At 43.9% G+C, this 18,797-nt stretch overlaps 3 protein-coding genes across 5 annotated transcripts in view; 1 reads left to right on the top strand and 2 right to left on the bottom strand.

The window, feature by feature from the left end:
- LOC126531004 (solute carrier family 2, facilitated glucose transporter member 8-like) overlaps nt 1–15,795 on the bottom strand; it is a 60,453-nt gene extending 44,658 nt beyond the window's left edge. Inside the window, exon 1 of one of the 2 annotated variants that reach the window (XM_055070905.1) lies at nt 15,735–15,795. The gene's annotated coding sequence lies outside the window, so the exon portion shown is untranslated. The remainder of the gene's footprint in view (nt 1–15,734) is intronic. The other variant, XM_055070904.2, reaches the window with a different exon arrangement.
- LOC126531011 (uncharacterized) lies at nt 20–17,619 on the bottom strand. Its single transcript, XM_055070907.2, has 4 exons — nt 16,875–17,619; nt 10,920–11,285; nt 7,115–7,229; nt 20–3,710 (listed from the first exon to the last, which is right to left on the bottom strand). Exons 2-4 carry the CDS (start codon nt 11,227–11,229, stop codon nt 2,957–2,959), a joined length of 1,179 nt encoding a protein of 392 aa, XP_054926882.1. The 5' UTR covers nt 11,230–11,285; nt 16,875–17,619; the 3' UTR covers nt 20–2,956.
- LOC126531009 (nonsense-mediated mRNA decay factor SMG9) overlaps nt 15,995–18,797 on the top strand; it is a 50,544-nt gene continuing 47,741 nt past the window's right edge. For both annotated transcript variants that reach the window (XM_050178368.3, XM_055070906.1), the window contains exons 1-2: nt 15,995–16,177; nt 16,312–16,392. In XM_050178368.3, coding sequence (XP_050034325.1) covers nt 16,124–16,177; nt 16,312–16,392 — 135 coding nt within the window. In that variant the 5' untranslated portion in view covers nt 15,995–16,123. The remainder of the gene's footprint in view (nt 16,178–16,311; nt 16,393–18,797) is intronic.

Raw genomic sequence — 18,797 nt, 5'->3', positions numbered from 1 at the left:
AAAAAAAGCAAAATCCAAACATGGTGCAGCACAATTTATTTAAAGCAGGTACATGTCACAACACCCTTCTACACTTTGATTGGTCCTGTTTTCAGTCATGATGGCTTTCATCGCCCTCCACATTCTGCAATGACTGTCTTGGCTGTTAGCGTGCACAATATGTAAGGCAATCACTAGGAAATTACTAAAAGGCTTTTCTCAAACACTTCCAATGCCTTCTTTGCATAGCATTTGGACAAATTCACTACACTCGGCCAGCCACATGTGAGGTATGTCATGAAGGCATAAATAGGGAAATGAACAATGCAAAGTGATACAGAGCTAAAAGAGCAACCCCAGTTTTACACTGGTTTATTTCACACTAGAACTAAAGCAGGAATGTTGGTGCAGTGCACTTTCAGTAAGCCACCGATCACGTCATATGCAAATACAAAGCATGAACATGCTGCATCAACTTAACAAACATCTAATATTAAAACGTGCCTCTACATTAATTTGCAGCATTCTCCACATGCTAAAAGAACAGTCTCGATCTTATGAACTACCTTCATAATTTGTAGGAGTGCTGGGATAAAGGACTTATTTCTGAAAGACCAAACCATAACAAACACTATAAAATGGCGTACTTCTGATCCAATCTTATCTCCTCCTTATATTATTTAGACAAACTTAGGAAACTCACCTTGCCCAGAAGTTAAAAGAGGCGGGGAAAGAAAATTCCCTCATTAGTGTCATGCAAACTCCTGAGGCAACGCATGAGCCTAGGAGGCACAACCAGATGATGTGTCCTACAGATTGCATGCCTTGTAAAACGACAGCCTGTATATTACTTTTTCTGTAGCTCGCATGACTACACACAAGCTGGTCTCCTCCAGTAAGGAATTTCTGTAGGCTGTGTTGAACACCAACGCCAAGCAACTAGGTTTTGTATATCACAATGCTAGGTGCCATGTCTCATTAAAAGCAAGTCGCAGCCCTGAGTCAATCACTGCACTAAGGAGTACATTAAGTTCCTGAATCTCGCATGCAGTGCTGTACAATACATTAAAAGAACTAGAACAGGAATTCTTCACACACTGCCACTTGTTTTACATCTGGCCTCCCAATAATTTGGTAATATTAGACATTTGTGGAAGCACGATGCCTCATTAAAGTATGAGAGAAAAGACAGGCATAAACGAACAACTTGCTGCTTAGTCGGGTGTCCCCATGTCTATGAATTGTGCAACCTAATAATTTCATGCACTGTGGTTTACATGGTAGTGTGAGAACAGCTTAGCATGTTGACAGTCTGCGCAAACTTGCAAGCCGAGGCGTGCGGACGCAGCGAACTCTGCCCGAAGTAAGGTAAACTGCTCCAATCTCTAGCAATCAGTTTTAAGATCAAGCTAAGTCAAAGTAACGCGCATGACTTACTGCTGTACAATCCACGACTTGCCATAAATCTTAAGCGTGGGTCCAGCAAGAGCTGAAAATTTCCAACCAATGACTTACTTAAAGTGAGATTGGTTGCATTTCACATTGCTGGTAAATTGATTATATGGCAAAGGACCACTGAAAAAAAAAAAAAAAAAAACAAAGATGCGGGCTCTAAGCTCACATTAATAATAAGTGAAAACAGCCACCTTCAGCAAAGAGCATGGTTGGTGATCATAAATTATTAAATGCAGTTAAACTGATTTAATGAAGTTGATGCCACTAGACAATTATTTCATCAAATCTGGAGTAATTGACCTCAAAATCAACACTACAGTCAACAGCCATGTAAACTGAGCTGCTGACACTATATGGTAGAACCTAATCAAAGTCTGTAATGCCAGGGCCCAGGCAGCATAGTTTTGTAAAACGAAAGCGGCACGCCTCAAGCAGCACTGAAATGCTCTTGCAAAACATAGTATTTTGAACACTCAGGTACCCAGTAAATAATCTTCTTTCCCATTGTTTCAAAAGGACTGTCAAATTGGTAAGACATTTTATTTTGTTCCTTCCAAGGTTTTCAAAGCTTTGGTTCTATAGATATATGGCAGGGAACCAAAGTAGTTCATTAAAGGGAAAATTTCATAAAGTTCTGTGTCATAAAGTGAGGTATATGTGTAACTGTACAATGAGTTAATATTATGCTCTGGTAATTATGTGAAATGTGAGGGCGCACACAGTAAAGTGCCATGTTTCCTGGCTGCCCCGAGTTCATAACATCACTGCACCACAATCAAAACACTGGCATCACGCCTAGAAAAGCACATGTACGTTCAAGGCACCACGAGCACAGGACGTGGGAATGTCAAAATATCAAGTCTCTGACTGTACCCAGCACCTACAATTTGCATGTCACATAAGTAGATGTTATGGAACAGTCTTATCTATTCTTCACATCGCATTACTTCTTTCAATAAATGGCCAATACGAGGGAATCCTACACAAGTGATAACGTGAAGAAGCCTGACAGGCCTACAAGGAATGTGAATGTATTTTGAACATCGAAATGATGACTGCGAAAGTAATAGAGCTTGGCCACACAGAGGCAATTCACTAGACAAACAACTTGCAGCAAAAAGGTGCCTACAAATATATATATATGTGTGTGTGTGTCGGGGGGGGGGGGGGGGGCATGAAATCAAAAGCCACCATACAAAGAGGGCACAATAGGCACAGCTCCAGACTAAATTTGAAGCACAGCTGAAGTGCGTCCAGCTAGATATTGATCTTCTCAATGTGGGCACTCATGGTCATCAAAATCTCGGAAACACTGCTCCCAGTGGTGGGCTGGGAATCCCTGAGAATGAGGCCACCAGAAGGACACCTCCATCACTGCTCCGTAGCCACAATCCCAAACAATAGGCACGAGGCACATTTTTACTTTGCGACGCATGAACTGGATGCTGGTACATCCTCAAGGCAATGAAATAACCAGGCATCAGCTGCACCCTTTCTTCACTTTCCACTTGCACCAGCAGCGTCATTCTGCCATCTTCTTGATCTGCAGTGCCAGCTTTCTGCGCTTCACCTTCTCTGTGTGCACGCGAGACTTGGCCGCCCTCGCGACGCATTCTCTGACAGCCTGTGCAGCAGAGGCAACAGCCTGGAATGCCCGGGCTTGCTCTCGGGCGGCTCTGATCTGCTCCATGAGCAACGTCTTGCGCAAGGTCGCCAGATCATCATCTCCCGCATTCTCATTGCAGTGGTTTCCGGAATCTTCGCCGTCACCGCCGGTGTCCGGGTTGGGGCCTCTGGGTTGACGTCTTGCGGGACTTGCCGGAAGTTGAGGTGGAGGCGGCGGCGGTGGCGGCAGCGTCTGTCTCTGCTGCGGTGTCACGACTGGTCGACGTCCGGCACCCATCTGTGAGCATGTTGCCTGCCGGGGCACCAGCTGCTTACTGGAGGCAGCAGCAGCAGTGGGCCGCTCGTAAACTATGCCTAATGTCTCGGCGACATCGTCGTGTTCATTGTCCACTTCGAACTCGGCTGTCACACACTCGGCGGACGATGGGTGTTCGTCATCGTCACTGTGCTCCCGCTTCATAGCGACTGCGGTGGCCACGGAAGTGTCCGTGGAGGGGTGGACGGCGCATAGCGCGGCGGACGCAGATGCGGCGCTCGAGGCTCGGGCGCTTGTCTTCCAAAACCACTCTGGCACACTGGAGTCCAGTGACTGGATCAGTGTCTCGTCCTCGGAGGAGCCAAGGCAGTTGTCTTGGCTTCCATCAACGTCACTGTGGAGTGAAGCCACACACAGATTAAGATAAGCGAAGAGGAAACAAAGGCACGAAAGTGAAGACGCGATGCAGTTGAACCTTGTTATAATGAATACAGATATCACGAATTATCAGATACAATGAACTAAATATAAAAATTTAATGAGTCACGCTTCATTTCAATGGGTATTCTCCTGTTATAGTGAAAGTGAAAATGCAACATCTGACATAGCATCAGTTACAGCGAAGCAAATATTTGTTTTCACGTACCTCAAAATATATATGCTGTTAACCAAAATGTCACATACAATCATTGATAGATTTTTCAGACCTGCATGATTTTTGCAGTACTGCTACCTACCCCTAGCACCAACGTATACTGCAATAACTGAAACTTAGACACTGCACAGTGTTTCAGGCATGAACCAAATGTGTATTATGTTGCAAACATAGCGACTATGAACAAAGTTGGCACTACATCAACTGGCATGAAACCACAACTTTGGTTGTCAATGAAAGTGGCGCTTATTAGCCGCTAGCAGTTCTGTCAGTGGAGAGGCTGGTCACAAGTTGTTGTGGGATACTTGCCGCCATTATGTTCACACTTGTAGAACTTATTGGCGATCGAGCGTGTGATCAGATGGATGGGATAGACTGATGGCCATAGTATAGTGGAGTACAGATCAACGTGCGGTCCACTCCATGTCTGAAACGTCTGTCGACAGCATGCCCGTTTGGCCAGTGGCTTGGCTTAGTTGTACCGCAATCGTCGACAACACGCCGATTCCACATTCGCGGTGGTGCAGAGCATTTGTATGTATTTTATTGTTGTTCAAGTGGCCTTGTACTGGCAGGCCAAGATGTTGATGATTCGTCAAAATCCATAGGAGACCTTAATTTGCTGGCCCGTCGGAGGCACTTTGGTAGTGTTTTTTTCACACAGAGCTGATCGCGATTTTTTGTTTTTTGCCAATATGTGTGTGTATGCTTTTAACGAATATCAGATATAATGAAGGCATTTTTGTGTCCAATGCTACTTCGTAATAATGAGGTTCGCCTGTATTAATAAAACAGTTTCACTTGTGGGCACTAAATTAGGTTTCAACAAATTTTCAACATTCTAAGGCTTTTGGGAGAAACATTATGCCTACCAGTAGTTCTGATCTGGCACAAGACAAAGACAACTGTGCGATGATTCTTCTTTTGTAACAGCCACACATACGGTGTAGATATGGCACCTTAGAAGTGATCATTAGTGCTACTGTGCAAGAACAGAGGCACGCACTTATCAAAGCCCATTGTGAGTAGCAAGCCCATCAATGTGAACAGTTAGAATCTGTCAGGTCAAGAAACTTCAGCGATGCTGGAATGCTACAAAGCATAGGGTATTTAAACGCTAACAGTGAGCAGCTGTCAATGAAGTTACACATCCACTATGGGCAGTCCAGGTCAAAGCTCATTACCAGCAGCAAGGTGCAGAAAACTGAACGAGATACTGACCACGAGCAGATGAAGATGAGAATAGGCAAGATCTACAGCCGGAGTTAAAATGGTAACAGTGAGAAGCAGATAATTAATGAAGTCTGAAATTCAGTTAACAGTTAACTGAGAATCGATTGGGCTATGCATGCAACATATCAGTGACCACTTGCATTTCCACTCTAATTTTGATGGATTGGCGCCAATGACTTGTGATGTGCACCCCAATGAGGAACTGATTCTGTTTTCACTGTGCTGGCTTTTGTGAGCCTATGTTGATGGTCTTCAAAGTTCTAAAGGGGAGACTCATGCATTCATCCAATCATGAACAAGTACGCAGCCAAGCCACCCCTCAACCTGATGAGGCAAATGTATGCTGAGATCATGAATTCCATTAATTTCTGGAATGTGCGTGATATGCGGTGGTGTGCAGCATCAAATCAGTGGTCAGGACAGTGAACAGTGCAGTGAATGTGAACAAGATGACAGGTGTTTGTACTGTTGCCCTTGTTATGGAGTAGCCATGCTACTGAAGTGCATTTAGAGTGGTAGTAACTAAAACGTAACCTGCCTACATGATTACACTCGGAAATGTGATCTCAAAAGTGTGGCTAAGCTTCTTGCATAAAAATTTAGGGGTTGAAACAATACGTAGTCAAACAAAACAATAAATAATACAGAAAAGTTACAAGAATGTGAAGAATAACAAGGTCAATTCAAATTTCCATGCACAATGTAGCACAAAGTGCTGACAATCAATAGCGAACATTCCCAGAATAAAATTTCAACAGGAGCAATGGTAAAAGAAAATACTAGTCAACAGAAATAGCTTATTTGCAGGTAACTGGTCATTACAAAGAACATGCATAACAAAATAGAGACAAACAATAATCTAACTTGCAATAGAGTGTGTAGATAACTCAAGATTTTAAGACAAAGGCAGTTATAGTTGATAAGCACAATGTGTTATTACATAACACGCTTTGCACGCACACTATGTTGGCCGATGGTATGCTAATATAAAGAGCACACGGAAAAGGAAACAAAGAAATCAAGCTAACTGGGACTAGTATTTTCTTAGTTGTGAAGAATTTAAAAAGTGTTACTTAAATAGACTGTGATACTGTGATGCATTAGGTTTTGCTAGGAAAATTATTTGTGCCTTTCACTTTGCATAGAAGAACATATGGCAGCTTAAAGATGATTTCAGTGAAAAATATGCGCTTTGTCATTTATGTGTAACATTTATGCTTCCATTGCTAACAAACTTTAGTGAAATTCCTGAAAATAGTTTATGAAGTTCTCATGCTACATTTTAACTTAATGAGGTCTTTCATGTCCTCATCTAATTTTTAAAGGGACACTAAAGCGAAACAATAAATCAGTTTAGACTAATGAAGCATTGCTTGAGAACCCTGCAGGCAGTCATTTCAAAAGAATAGTTTGATTATTAGATGAGAAAATGAAGGTCCAAGTAGCAGTATTTGAATTTCGCGCCGCAACCCCAGCGTCGGTACATCAGCGTGACGTCAGAGATTCCAAAGTATGTTTTCGTATTTGGGCCGCGTTGGCTGAATAAAGGTTCCCGAAACTTGCCATGTTTAATATTTGGTTCCTTTAGAACACAATGTAGTCAATCTGTACCGCTATATATAATTAGTAGGCCCTAGAAGATGCCATAAAAATCCAAGACGTAATAGCCCCCAGGTGGGGGAACTTAAGTAGGTGTCGCCACCTGTATTTCGTTCTTGCTCTTTTTCTAGCTTACCAAACGTCTTATCGTTGTAAGAGTGGTGTTTTTGGTGTTGTAGAACGGTAATTTACTGATGCAGCAGAAATAATTTTTCACTTTAGTGTCCCTTTAAGGTCATTGCTGCATGTGCTGCCATAGAATGAGAATACTAGTGGAACATAGGCACGCTGCTAATGCCATAGGAACATACCCAGAGATGTCGGGGCCGGCACCATCAAGGAAGTCAGCATATGAGCAGTCATCACCTATGACATCCAGTATGGTTCTCTCCACTACAGACAAATCCAAGGAACGCCCATTCTCTCCTGAGAATGGAGAGAGAAATCAGTCATGATAGCATGGACATTATGACATGTATGGATAGAAGTGCTCAAGCCAAGTATAAGTTCAATGCATAAGTATTGCATAAGTATAATGAATGAAAGAATCAGATTGTGAAAGCAGCCAGGTGTTTAGGAGCTTTATAGAGATATGTTACTACTCTTGTAGTTTGCTGTAAAGCTAAGTGAATAAGTAAACTAAGTCTAGTAAAATTTACTTCAGGAGCTCAGCGTATACAGGGTTTCTACCAAGTTGACATTTTCAAATTCCCTGAGTGCCTTTGCAACATTCCCTGAGTGATGCAGAACTATGTTTTATGTCAAGACGGGCTGAAACCATGTCGCCCGATGCTGTCAATCTCTAGTAAGCATATGAAAAACAAATTGAAAAAAAAAAAAAAAAACCACGTAATCCAGCTTGAATGCTAAGGAGGAGTGTTTACGTTCTTCAAAAAGAGAATAGAAGGGAGGGGTTAGTAAAATGCACAGCAAATAAAATGTCTTCGAAAAAAATCGCAAATCGAGTTGGACATTCTCAAATACAAATAAAAAGGAGATGCATACAGAAGCAACTATTTTCGAACACGAGATATTTCTATCAACTGATAGCAAGCTCAGTGGTATGAGGCCCGAACTTTGTCATAATTGAGACTCTCTCTCAACAGCTCGTAAGTCAACCTCCACTGTCCTGACATACTCTCAGCCCGCGCACAACACCTCAGTGTTGTTTCATTGCTTTAAAGAGTTTGTTTTGGTTTGGATGCGGGGCACCTGCATCTCGGCATCAGCCAACTTTGTCTTTTGAGCTCAAGCTCCTTCAAAACAGCGGCAGCACGCTTCCTTTCCCTTTCATTCCTCAATGCGTAGGTCCTTTTTGTTCTTGTCCTCCTTCCGTCACTCATTCGCCCCATGGACCATTTGAAGCATCTTCTTGGTCAGTTGCACAGTCCACGTCCGATTTTTCAAACTCTCTAGGGGCTGCAAGAACGTCCGAAAAATTGGCCAGTTGGAAAAAATAAATGCATGTAATTTACCGCCCTTAAGGGCTCAAACTGGCCCAGGCACATTCAAAAACGCTCTGAAGGCCTGTCGGTACACGTATTAAGCATATCAGTGCTCGTGCTGTGACAGGAGATACCAGGTGCACGAGTGTATAATTAAGGAATACGTACTGTGTCTCGTGGCAATAGCCCCTTCCAACACTTGTTATGCTTCACTAAGTAACACTTCTGTATAGAGGTGAAGCTGACTCTCGGGAACCGGCATTATGCAATGCACCATGCTTTCCAAGCTTCTGAGCCAATCACGAGGAACACAAAGGCGGAGTCGGTGCCATTGCTGACAGCAGTGAATTCTTTCAATAGAAAACACCGGAGACCAAATGGCAAGAAGCTTAACAGCGAATGTCGAAGCAGCTAGTTCTAGCGTTGCTGCAGCGGTGGCTATGAGTGCCAGCGAATCTGCATGCGAGAGTGCCGGTTCGAGGCGGCGAGGTAATCAAAACGTCAGCAGTGGTGGCTTTGATTAATGCCCTTTCAGACCTGCGGTCATGGCAAAAAGCACCGGAAAATCGGACGGCGAAGGGTTCTTGCGCCCGAAATTTCAAACATTCTGATACATTGACTCTATGGGGTACAACATGGTGCCGCTGCGAAGCTGTGCAAATTATCGGGCATCCGGAAAGTCGGTCGTTGGCTGTACACTGGCAACTCCTTCAGCTGACGACAGGGCGTCAAAGACGATTCATTACAATTCCTGTCTGTTACTCGAGCCAGCATTACCGCGACTTTCGATCCTTTCAATAAAATTACAGCTAATTTTCCCTGATAGAGGCACAAATTCCCTAAGTTTTCCCTGAGTTTTTCCAGACTGCTCAAAATCCCTGAGAATGCCCGGTTTTCCCGGTTGGTAGACATGCTGCTATATTTCTCGTTTCTTACAGTTTATGTAGAGAGACAACACTGTACAGCTGCAGTCACTTAACCCGAACAATTAAGAGACACTTCTGGTGGCTTAACTGTAATAAATGCAGGCTGCAAGGGACAAAACAATGTTTTGGAAGGAAGGTGCATTAAAGGGAGGCTGAAGCACTTAAAAAAAAAAGCAAGTTTTCAGCGAATTATTATACTTTTTCACTGACTGAATACAAAAGTCATAGTTTAGCAGGCCACAAGTCACCGCAAGTCACTTTAATTGAATGAGCAGCAGCGTCTGTGGGAGACGCAGTGGGTAGGCTAACGGGCTCTGATGACGAAGATGATTATGACCTCATCGTGGGTACTGGCTCACATGACCCCTGTGTTATCATCCTTGCACCCGGTTTCCCACTGCTGCGCTTGGCTTGCGAGGGGGGCCGAGCTTAGACAAAAATTGAAATGCTAATTTCGGTGCTGCTACATGCACAATCAACAAAACAACTTGAGGAGTTGAATTATATTGTGGTAGCCTTCCAAGCCACTGTAAATCTTCCAATTCTAAAACTTCTTCGACACCCCTTTAAGCTAACACATTCAACACACCCTAACCAAAAATCACCAGCACCTTCTACAAGAAAAGCAGAAATTTGTGTGAAGTATGACAGAGGCTGCATATCAGTCTAGCTATGCTTATATTGTGCTGACTCTGGCGCTATATACCTGACACTGACGTGTTCTGCAGCAAGTACAACTGCAGATGCTACACACAGAATGTAAGCAAATATAATGTTGTGAGACAAGAGTGATGACACCATGGGAAAGACACAGTCCTAGGATAACGCAGGAACAGGTAATTCATCAGGTTACACTTAAAGAGCCCATTACCAATGCATAATCTAAAGGGACAGTATCAACTGGCTACTTCAATTCCACACGTAGTTTTCTGCTTCTTTCCCAATTCCACGCTCCGTTTTCTGCACCATTCCTCTTTATTGCACACACATATAAAAGAACAACAAAATAAAATTGACAGAAAGTTACAATATCTGTAATAACACAAATGAGAACTGCTTATTGAGGCAAAATTCAAAGCCTAATGTTAAACAAAAGACACTAAGATTTTCTGTGCTTACATCCAGTGGAACAACTTATTGGTAAGCTGCAAAATTACAAATAAGCAAAAGCTGCTCATATGCGTGTCATTCTCTTTTAAAACATGAGATGACATCACTTGCATAGGAATTTCTGCGGCAGTAACAATCCTTATCAATATGCCTTTGGAACACTTTCGCCATTCTTCGACACTACTGGAGCAACACCTCAATGAGCAGATGGGTATTTGCAAATGTGACACTCCTGTTATCTATCTGGCAATGTACCTAACAACTGTGTAACCTGAAAGTAATTCAAATGAGAACTGTTTTCACCCACAAGAGTTACCTTGTAAGCTTGAAATCATTCAGTCGACTGCTGCAAATTGAAAACCGTACTTCTAAATGTGACAGACTCGCTGCTATCACCATTCACATCCTCCTGCATATCAGTACTTTGGAGTTATGGCTTCAACAACTGCAATTACCTTGCTTTTTGTCTTTCAGAGAGCTTCACAGCAGAAGCAAGAACAATCTTAACCTGGCTGTTTTCTGCAAAGTGATCGAGAATATAGACTTGGGTAATACATAAGTGTCCATCTGACTCCACACGTCCTAAAGGCTAACACTTTAAACAGAGTCCCTGTAGAAGGAAGGGTGTAGCTTACCTTGCCGACTGGTGCCGCGGTTGTGCGCATTTACGCGGTGCTTGCACCTCTGCACGAGGTTGCTCCACTGCTTCTTGATCTCGGGCACAGAGCGCGTGTGCGTGTCATTGCCTGCATTCAGTGCCTGCTGCACCGCAGTCCAGGCAGATCGTTTGGCGCGGAGTGTCAGTGTGGGGCCCAGCTTGCCGCGAATGACGTCAATGCGCTCGCCGATCTCTTGCACGAGCCGCAGTCGCTCATCCTCAGTCCAGTTGGGACGCTTTTGACGGTACATGGCCATCTCGGCACTGGCCGTCGCCGTCGCTGCCATGTGCTATGAGGATGACAAGCCGCGAACCTGGGACAAGGACCGCGGCTCGCCACCAGCTGGAAATCGCGACACAGCACGGTGTAAGGACGCTGCTTTGGGCCTTTGCCAGGCAGCGCCTATTAATAATGAAACACCGCCGGCATGCTGGCTGCATATGCTAGATGACAAAAATGGGCTGTTTAATTTTTTTTTTCTTTGTGCTCCAAGCTTACCACATTGCACTTTGCACCTGCTTGGTTATAGGTGTAAATGTAGCTGCTGAAGAAAACTGATGCAATAAAGTGCTTCAGAGATACTGGGATACCCATCTCACAACAAAGGGGCTACATAAAAGAATCAAACCAATTCTTTGCATCAATTCCGGTATGAGAAGCTTATTCGGCAAGTGCAGAGGACCTACCCATGGCAATGTGCATATGTCACATTACCGTGGTTCTGAGGACATACCAAACACTTCTCTGCTACATAACACTTTCACTGCAAGCGCAGAGAGAAATGATCAAGGCCGAATGCACTTGCATTCGTTCCTGTGAGGCCTCAGTAGAAATGACAGTACATAGGAAACCATTTTTTAAAGTACCAGTTGGTATTCTTTCTGTTTTGTAAACTTACATGCAGGCAGACAGAGATCAACATTCATGTGTGCAGATGTCCACATCAGCACTTGCTGGCTCCTATGGAACTTAATCATCAGGAGGGTAACTCCGCATGAACCTCTGTTCATGATGCAATTATTTCAACTGAAGTGGTTAGAGAAAAGTGCTTAGATCTGCATCTGGCATAAGCCAGCATGACGGAGCCCACCAGCAAACTGACCTAGGACCAAGACAGGTGAAGATGCCAGTGCTTTTCCAACGAGCGGCAGAGTTACTAATTCCAGAATGGTGTGTAACATGCACCAGTCTTGCAAATGTCCATGCCACGCTAAACAAAGATGTCCATATATATATATCTTTTTTTTTTTCCTTGTAACACTTGCTGCATGTTAGTCCCCATTCTCATTCATGAATGGCACCAGCCCACCAATCACCAGGAAATGGTTACAAAAATGTAACCGTTTCCATTTTTGTAATGAGTAAACTTGATTTGATTTGAAGAAAAAAAAACTTATTTGTATGTTTGTTTAAAAAGCATGGCGTCTTCACCTGTGCGTCTTACACCGTGCTGGAAGCCGCAACATGGCTGCCCATTCAACCCTGTGCGTACAGTGTTTGAAGTGCCAGAACTTGCTATGTCGCGAGCTACGACTCCTGGCAGTATGAGACACGATGTGCATGCTAATATGACCTTCGACTAGGTCCACTGCTCCTTTCCAAGGCATCGGAAAAAGCTGGAAGAATATCACCTCAATAATGTTGAGTTGCAGGCAAAACATTACTCGCTTCACATAAGAAGTTCACAACTAAAGAAACGAGCCGGAGGCAGCTGACTTTACATTAAGGTATACATCGTTACTACGTACAAAGTGCGAACACGTTGCAATATGACTTTGAAGAGTGCACAATGGCAGTGACAAACAATCTGTGCAAAAGAACTGAGTATGAGGGTGCTTGTGTAATGCGCTTCTCTTCTCCACAAGCAAAATAAGAGGGAATGCATGCAAACATGGTGGTCCAGTAATCTAGTAGCAATGTCACAAGCTTGTTCGGCAGTGAGCATAAATTGGTGATGAGTTAAGTACACTCAACACACAGATAACTTGTCACACGTGAGTGAGAGCTAGCTTACTGAACTTGGTGCATGGTCTATGCATGGGTGACACACGCCATTTCACTAACAGCGCAAAGTTCTTTTATCATTAAAAAGACCCATAGACTCAGAACAATGACGTAAATTGACAGAGTGCCAAGGTCAACCCAGAGGCACTTCTTGTGATAAAACTTCTTGTTCCTTTCCTTAGGCTGGCATCTTTCCATCCCACTTTCAAGTAGAGGCGACACTTTAAGACATGACAGCGAGTTCAAAAAACTCATGATGCACTTCGAAAGCAGCCCTCCCTGTATGCATGAAAATCCCACTGAAGAGCATTCGTAGAAAGTAGCTTGTCCACACAGTCACCCAATGAGGAGATGTGTGCTGGACTGATTGCCTGCGGTTCGTAGTATCAGCAGTGTGTGTTTTAACTGTGTATGCTAACTGAGAGCTATCTCTAAACCCGTTCAAGCGGGAGTTGAACTCGCAGCAACATGCTCAGCAACACGATGCCATGGTCACTGAGCCGCCACAGCGGGTCAAGTCACTTTCAATTGATTTCTGTCTCTATCATTTTTTACGTCAGCTGACAGCTGATATTCATTGGTGCCACAAGTTATGATGCAAGGCTCAGAAGAGGCCTGTTGCGGAGAGCACGGAAAATTGTTATAACCTTAGGGCTAGATGTGGAGCTACATCAGGTGTTCTCTTGTGTGTGTCCGTTTATTTGGAGTCTTCATATTTCATTATGGACTATATTAGGTGACCTGAAGGCAAGAACATGCCCACAGTGCAGTACTTTCCAAAGTCTTACGGTGCAGAAAAATAATTTTGGCATTGATTTAATGAGCTCTGCCACATCATGCAAGGTTCACGAGTTTTGCACACGGGCTTTGTAGGCAAATCCACTATTACATGTGGGCCACAATTTGCAGGAAGCCAGCTAAGAAATCGGCAATTTATTGCCCTCTAAAGACTGGACGGGCCCTCATAATTTAAGACACCTCTGAGATGTGTATAACAGACTGCTTGTAACTTAATGCTGTGTCGAGTGAGTGAAGATGTTCACTACTTTATACGAAAGACCCGGTGAATAGAAAAAATATGCATGCTTTTATTGAAATGAAAACGTGAAATCTTTTTTCACTGTATTGTAGTGATAGCTACTCCCTTTTATTTAGGTGGATGGAGAGTACGAAAAGTTATAAATTAAGAAATGAGAGAAAGAATGAATAATAGAAAATGCAAACACCCTGAATGCACACATGGTAAGGTACCCAAGCCAGCTTACTATCAGTGTAAAATGTGTTGCAGTCTGAAACGTCTATGTACTACAGAACATAATGCAAAAATATATAACTGCTCAGCCATTTATACAAGGAGATCTTATGAAGAGAATAAGAAATTATACAATAAAATATACTGGTAAGAGTAAAGAGATGGCAAAACAACCAAAACCACTAAAGCATGCTGCTGCCCTCCACACTGCTGTCACAAACGCGTTCATGCTAAGCATTTCAAATCGCTGATGAGATTGCGGCCCTGCTAATACATGCCAAGCATATCGCTCTCTTGCAAAAATTGTTCTAGCTATAGTGCATCTACCTGCTGCATTGGTTTAGATGTCCATGAGCCACGTGGCTTGGAAAGACTCAGACTGAGATGCATCTAGAATGGTAAGCGCATGTTCTAGATGTTGCCTGTGTGCAGCATGCTTTCGGCACTCGAGTACAGGAATGATGTACATCCTTGTTCTCGTGATCGCATAAACAGTGCTCACCTCCTGTGGTCATGACATCTTGTGCAAAATTTAGTTATCTCAAAAAGTGCGTAATGTGTGAGACTGTTATAAGTAGACAAATTACATGTTTGCAGAAGCACACAACTTCAGCACAGTTCAACATTTTCACCCCCTCCTTTTTTCCCCTCTTTACCAGCGATTACAATGGCACCGCGCGTGAAACCGACGTGAGAAACATTGCAGCAAGCACAGTTCCTCATTCTTGTGCACCAGCGGGGTTTCCGAAATTTTTGTAATGTCACACGCACTGAATTCCATAAAGTTGCGGTCCCACCATATGCGCGCCATCAGGAAAATCGCTGCCTCGACCATGCACAAACAATCTGAAGGCTGTCCAAATGCAAATTATGTGCATCCAGACGGTGACCCAACTTGCCACACTGATGCACAACGAAAAATATAGATCAAGAAAAAGGAAGACGAAGTTACAAACTACTTTGAGAGCGGGTGCAGTGTGCCAAGGACGTTCCAAGGCAGCCACATCGTAAGCACTGAGAACGCTACGACATCGCTTTGCGAGCAACAGCTATGGGCGCGTGCTACGGTCACGAAGCGTGCACTGTCTTTGCCTGATGAATCAAACACAGCCGGCCGACGTTGCAAATCTTGGCGGAGTACAAGCGAAGCACATGAAGCGCGAGCTCTAAAGGCGACTGTAAAATCTCGTGTTGTAGGTGATCGTGATCAGCACCGCATTTGCACAGTTTTTTCTTTTGTTCCCCCTACGAGTATGGTGCGAAAACGAAGTCGTCTGTGAATTCAGGAGAGGGCCAACAAACAAACAAACCTACTTTGAGCCAGGCATTGCTTAGTACGTCCTAGCAACACTTCGTGCAGCTAGCTTTTGTTAACTTTTTGTCGTCGGCAGTCATCGCGCACAGCAAGGGCTTAGCAATGTGGCTAATTAGGATGACCGTAATGTGCTGACACAAATTTATTATGTCAGGGAACTCCGAGGTTTTCAATCACACCCCGAACATTATTAAGAGAAATTAAGAAATTCTAATCGCACCTTTCTGATGACAGAGCGCTGGAGCTGCTTTGTTTGCGTCCACTTGTTTCGCTACAACGGGAAGTAGATTGGCGGCGCTGCATTTTTTGTGCCCTAATTGTTTTGACCTATTCAGTTAAAGTAAAACAAGCAAATTAATAGACAAATTTGGTACTCTTTATGTAATATACAGTCGTAGCGATTGTTTGGCTTATTTTACAGCTTTCTTGAAAACTGTTTTGAACAAAGTGACGAGAAAACGTCTGCGCTGCCTGGCAACAGTGCACTTGTTTACATTGTTGTGCGTTCGCGTGCTTTCGCCCTTTCGCCCTGTGCGTGGTTTTCGATATTCTATGTTCAATGCTTACTCTATGTTATAACATTTTCGAAGTTTAAATCTTCAACCCACAATGGCGGATCCGTACGATCGTGGTTACTACAAAAAGCGGCCTTACGCTCCCAAGGTACGAAACGTCAGTCTGCTTACTGAAAGTGTCCTAGTGTTTTCGCACGCACTACATGCAGCAACTCGCGAGTGTTTATTAGCTGCGACCAGCTACCGCAGCACAAGTATTCGGCTTAAGCTTTCATTTTTCAGTTCCAGGAACGTGAGCAGGAGCCGGACTCGAGTCAGCAACAGATCAAACCGGTGTTCATACTCGCCAAACACCCGGACCGGGTGAGTAATCGTGGCAGCGTTGGAGGCGAATAACATACTTCAGCATTCACGCTACTAAGCATAATTCCGTGTATGTTTAAAACGAAGCGCCAAAGCCGCAGTTCTCTTTGGAACACTGCTTAAAATAAGGAGCCTGAACAAACGCTGTCTCTGTACTGCGCCCCATCCTTTCGAAGACCCAGTCAACTTTGCCAGTACAACTCCTGATCTAGCCAAGCAGGCTTTATGCAAAAATCGCGTTCATTAGCACGTTTGCTCTGACATTGCTCGAGCAGTTACCAGAAGGCTGAAACACCCAGATTTTAAGTAGCACAGAAAAACGAAGGCCCGACACAAACCACACACAACCGCGGCAGAGTTCCGATTGCGTGATTATTCTGTTTGGTACCGTCGTGTCCCTATCACAACTTTTCACTCGGCGCCCGCGGATACCAAAGGCCGTGTTGATTTTTCCGCTGAAGCGGTCTTGCATCTACACTTACGTGGCGTGGCGCCGTAGGTGATCGGTTCATCGCTGCCGTTGCAACCGGATTCTTGACGGAACGCCATACCGAGTCGACCGTAGCCCGTGCAGAACCAGTTTAGATCTGGGCGTCCGAGCAGCCGTTTTTGAAAGCAGACACGCTGTTGTGCATTTGCCGTCACGTACCGCCTGAGGCGGTGTGTCAGCGGGTTCTTTTCATTTTTTCTTGTTATTCACGTTCCTCCTGGTTCGACCGGGACCCGCATCATTAAGAATCACTGCACCTTGGCGCCGCCGCCGCCGCTGATCCTTGCGCTTTTATTTCTTTATTTTTACTTACTTATTATTGTATTTTTACGGCACGATTTTGTGCACGCACTGCCGGTGCGACGGCGGAGGGAATGGCTGGGCACAGGTCAGCGCCCCGGTAGATGCGCTGCCGTGTGAGACGCGTGAAGCCTAGCTTGCGAAGTTCTTCCCAGATAATGGCAACCCGCGAGCGCATCGTTGCTACCATTTCAGAACTTGGTGCTCTTATTTCTGACCGCTGCCAATGATCCGTACTCGAAAGAGATGATTAGACACCGTTTCAAGCAGCAGTACTAAGGCAGAGTTTACAACTGTTGAAATGTGGACACACCAGAAGATCTGATTTCTTAAGAGGCCTCGAAAAGTTCCAAGCAATTGAGATGATTCTGAGTCTTGTATGCTGCCTTCCTCTATACAAGCCACGTTGTCTGTTTAACGGTTAAAATGCATTTGTTATCTGTCTGCAGGAATGCATAGAGTTGGGAGCTGCTGACAAGTGTGCACTCATGAGAGTTTCGATGTGTGAAACAATATTTGAAAGAAAAATTACTTGTGGTAGGAAACACAAGTGCATAAAGCAGGAACAGTATATACTTGCGGTTCATTCCTGTTGCTTTATTATCTTGTTGTTGTCCTTCATTGAGGTGACGAGTCTATTTCGTGCACTTCGATTCAGCAATGCAAACTGCTGCAATGATTTGTGCAAAGGCCACAATGAAGAAAGGATTTTTTTGAATTAATGCTTCGTGTTTGAGCGTCAGCTGTGGCAATCGCCAATCTTTCTTCTCGTAAGCATGAACTCTTGCTGAAACATGACCACGAACCCCATGCATTGCAAGCTACTTTGTGCCTGGTCATCGCTGTGCCACGCAGATCCAATGCAATATTGGGATCTAAATAATGTTGAGCTTGTTACGTTATCGAGGTAGCAGCAGTAGCATGCGAGTGCAGCCTCGTAGTTGTTAGCTGTCTGTGTCATGAGGACAGAGGCAATCTGTGATGCTTGTCGAGTGAAGAATGTCGAGAGGAATATGCACAGATAAACAAGAGTCATATACAAATACGGTTAATGCCTCCTACACCATGTGTCACAGTGGCACATCCATTCTGAGGAGGAGGAGAAGGCAGAACAAGCTTTATTCGCCTACAACACACACACAAAACCGGGGGTCGCTTTCTTGTAGCTATGCCTTTTTTGATGCCGATTCCTTTTCATGTTCACGAGTGTCAGGGCACTCACTTGTGAAGGATTGGCCAAGAAGGGCCAATCCAACACTGCTCCAGTGCCAAAGTTGCTTATATGATTTGATCATTATTAAGTTTTATGGAAATCTTAAAGATCACCTCTGACAGATGGCATAATTCTAGTCCTTGAAATGGATTATTCAAAGAGGCAGACATACGTTGCACATGAAATCGAAACACATCATCAGCTAATTGACAAAAAATCACCAATTCCTAATTAATGACTTTATGGCACATATTGAAATTTACGAATTGTAGCCAAGGAAGTTTGCAAGGCATAACCACTTGGAATGAATATTGAGGATGGCATGGGTTTCTGTATGTGTGCCATCAAACTAGTGATAAAAATGTACCATTGTTCCACTTACTTTTTTAACAAAACATTATT

Source organism: Dermacentor andersoni, chromosome 5 (genome assembly GCF_023375885.2).
Source record: "Dermacentor andersoni chromosome 5, qqDerAnde1_hic_scaffold, whole genome shotgun sequence".
NCBI classification, from domain to species: Eukaryota; Metazoa; Arthropoda; class Arachnida; order Ixodida; family Ixodidae; genus Dermacentor; species Dermacentor andersoni.
This window is presented reverse-complemented; position numbering and strand designations above follow the sequence as displayed.

What these genes read in the sequence shown, in the direction of transcription:
- LOC126531011 (XM_055070907.2), bottom strand. Translation starts at nt 11,229, where the DNA reads ATGGCAGCGACGGCGACGGCCAGTGCCGAGATGGCCATGTACCGTCAA. An exon ending in CCGCGGCACCAGTCGGCAAG is followed by an intron (nt 7,230 to 10,919) that starts GTAAGCTACACC and finishes CTCCATTCTCAG; the next exon opens with GAGAGAATGGGCGTTCCTTG. An exon ending in GCCGGCCCCGACATCTCTGG is followed by an intron (nt 3,711 to 7,114) that starts GTATGTTCCTAT and finishes TTCACTCCACAG; the next exon opens with TGACGTTGATGGAAGCCAAG.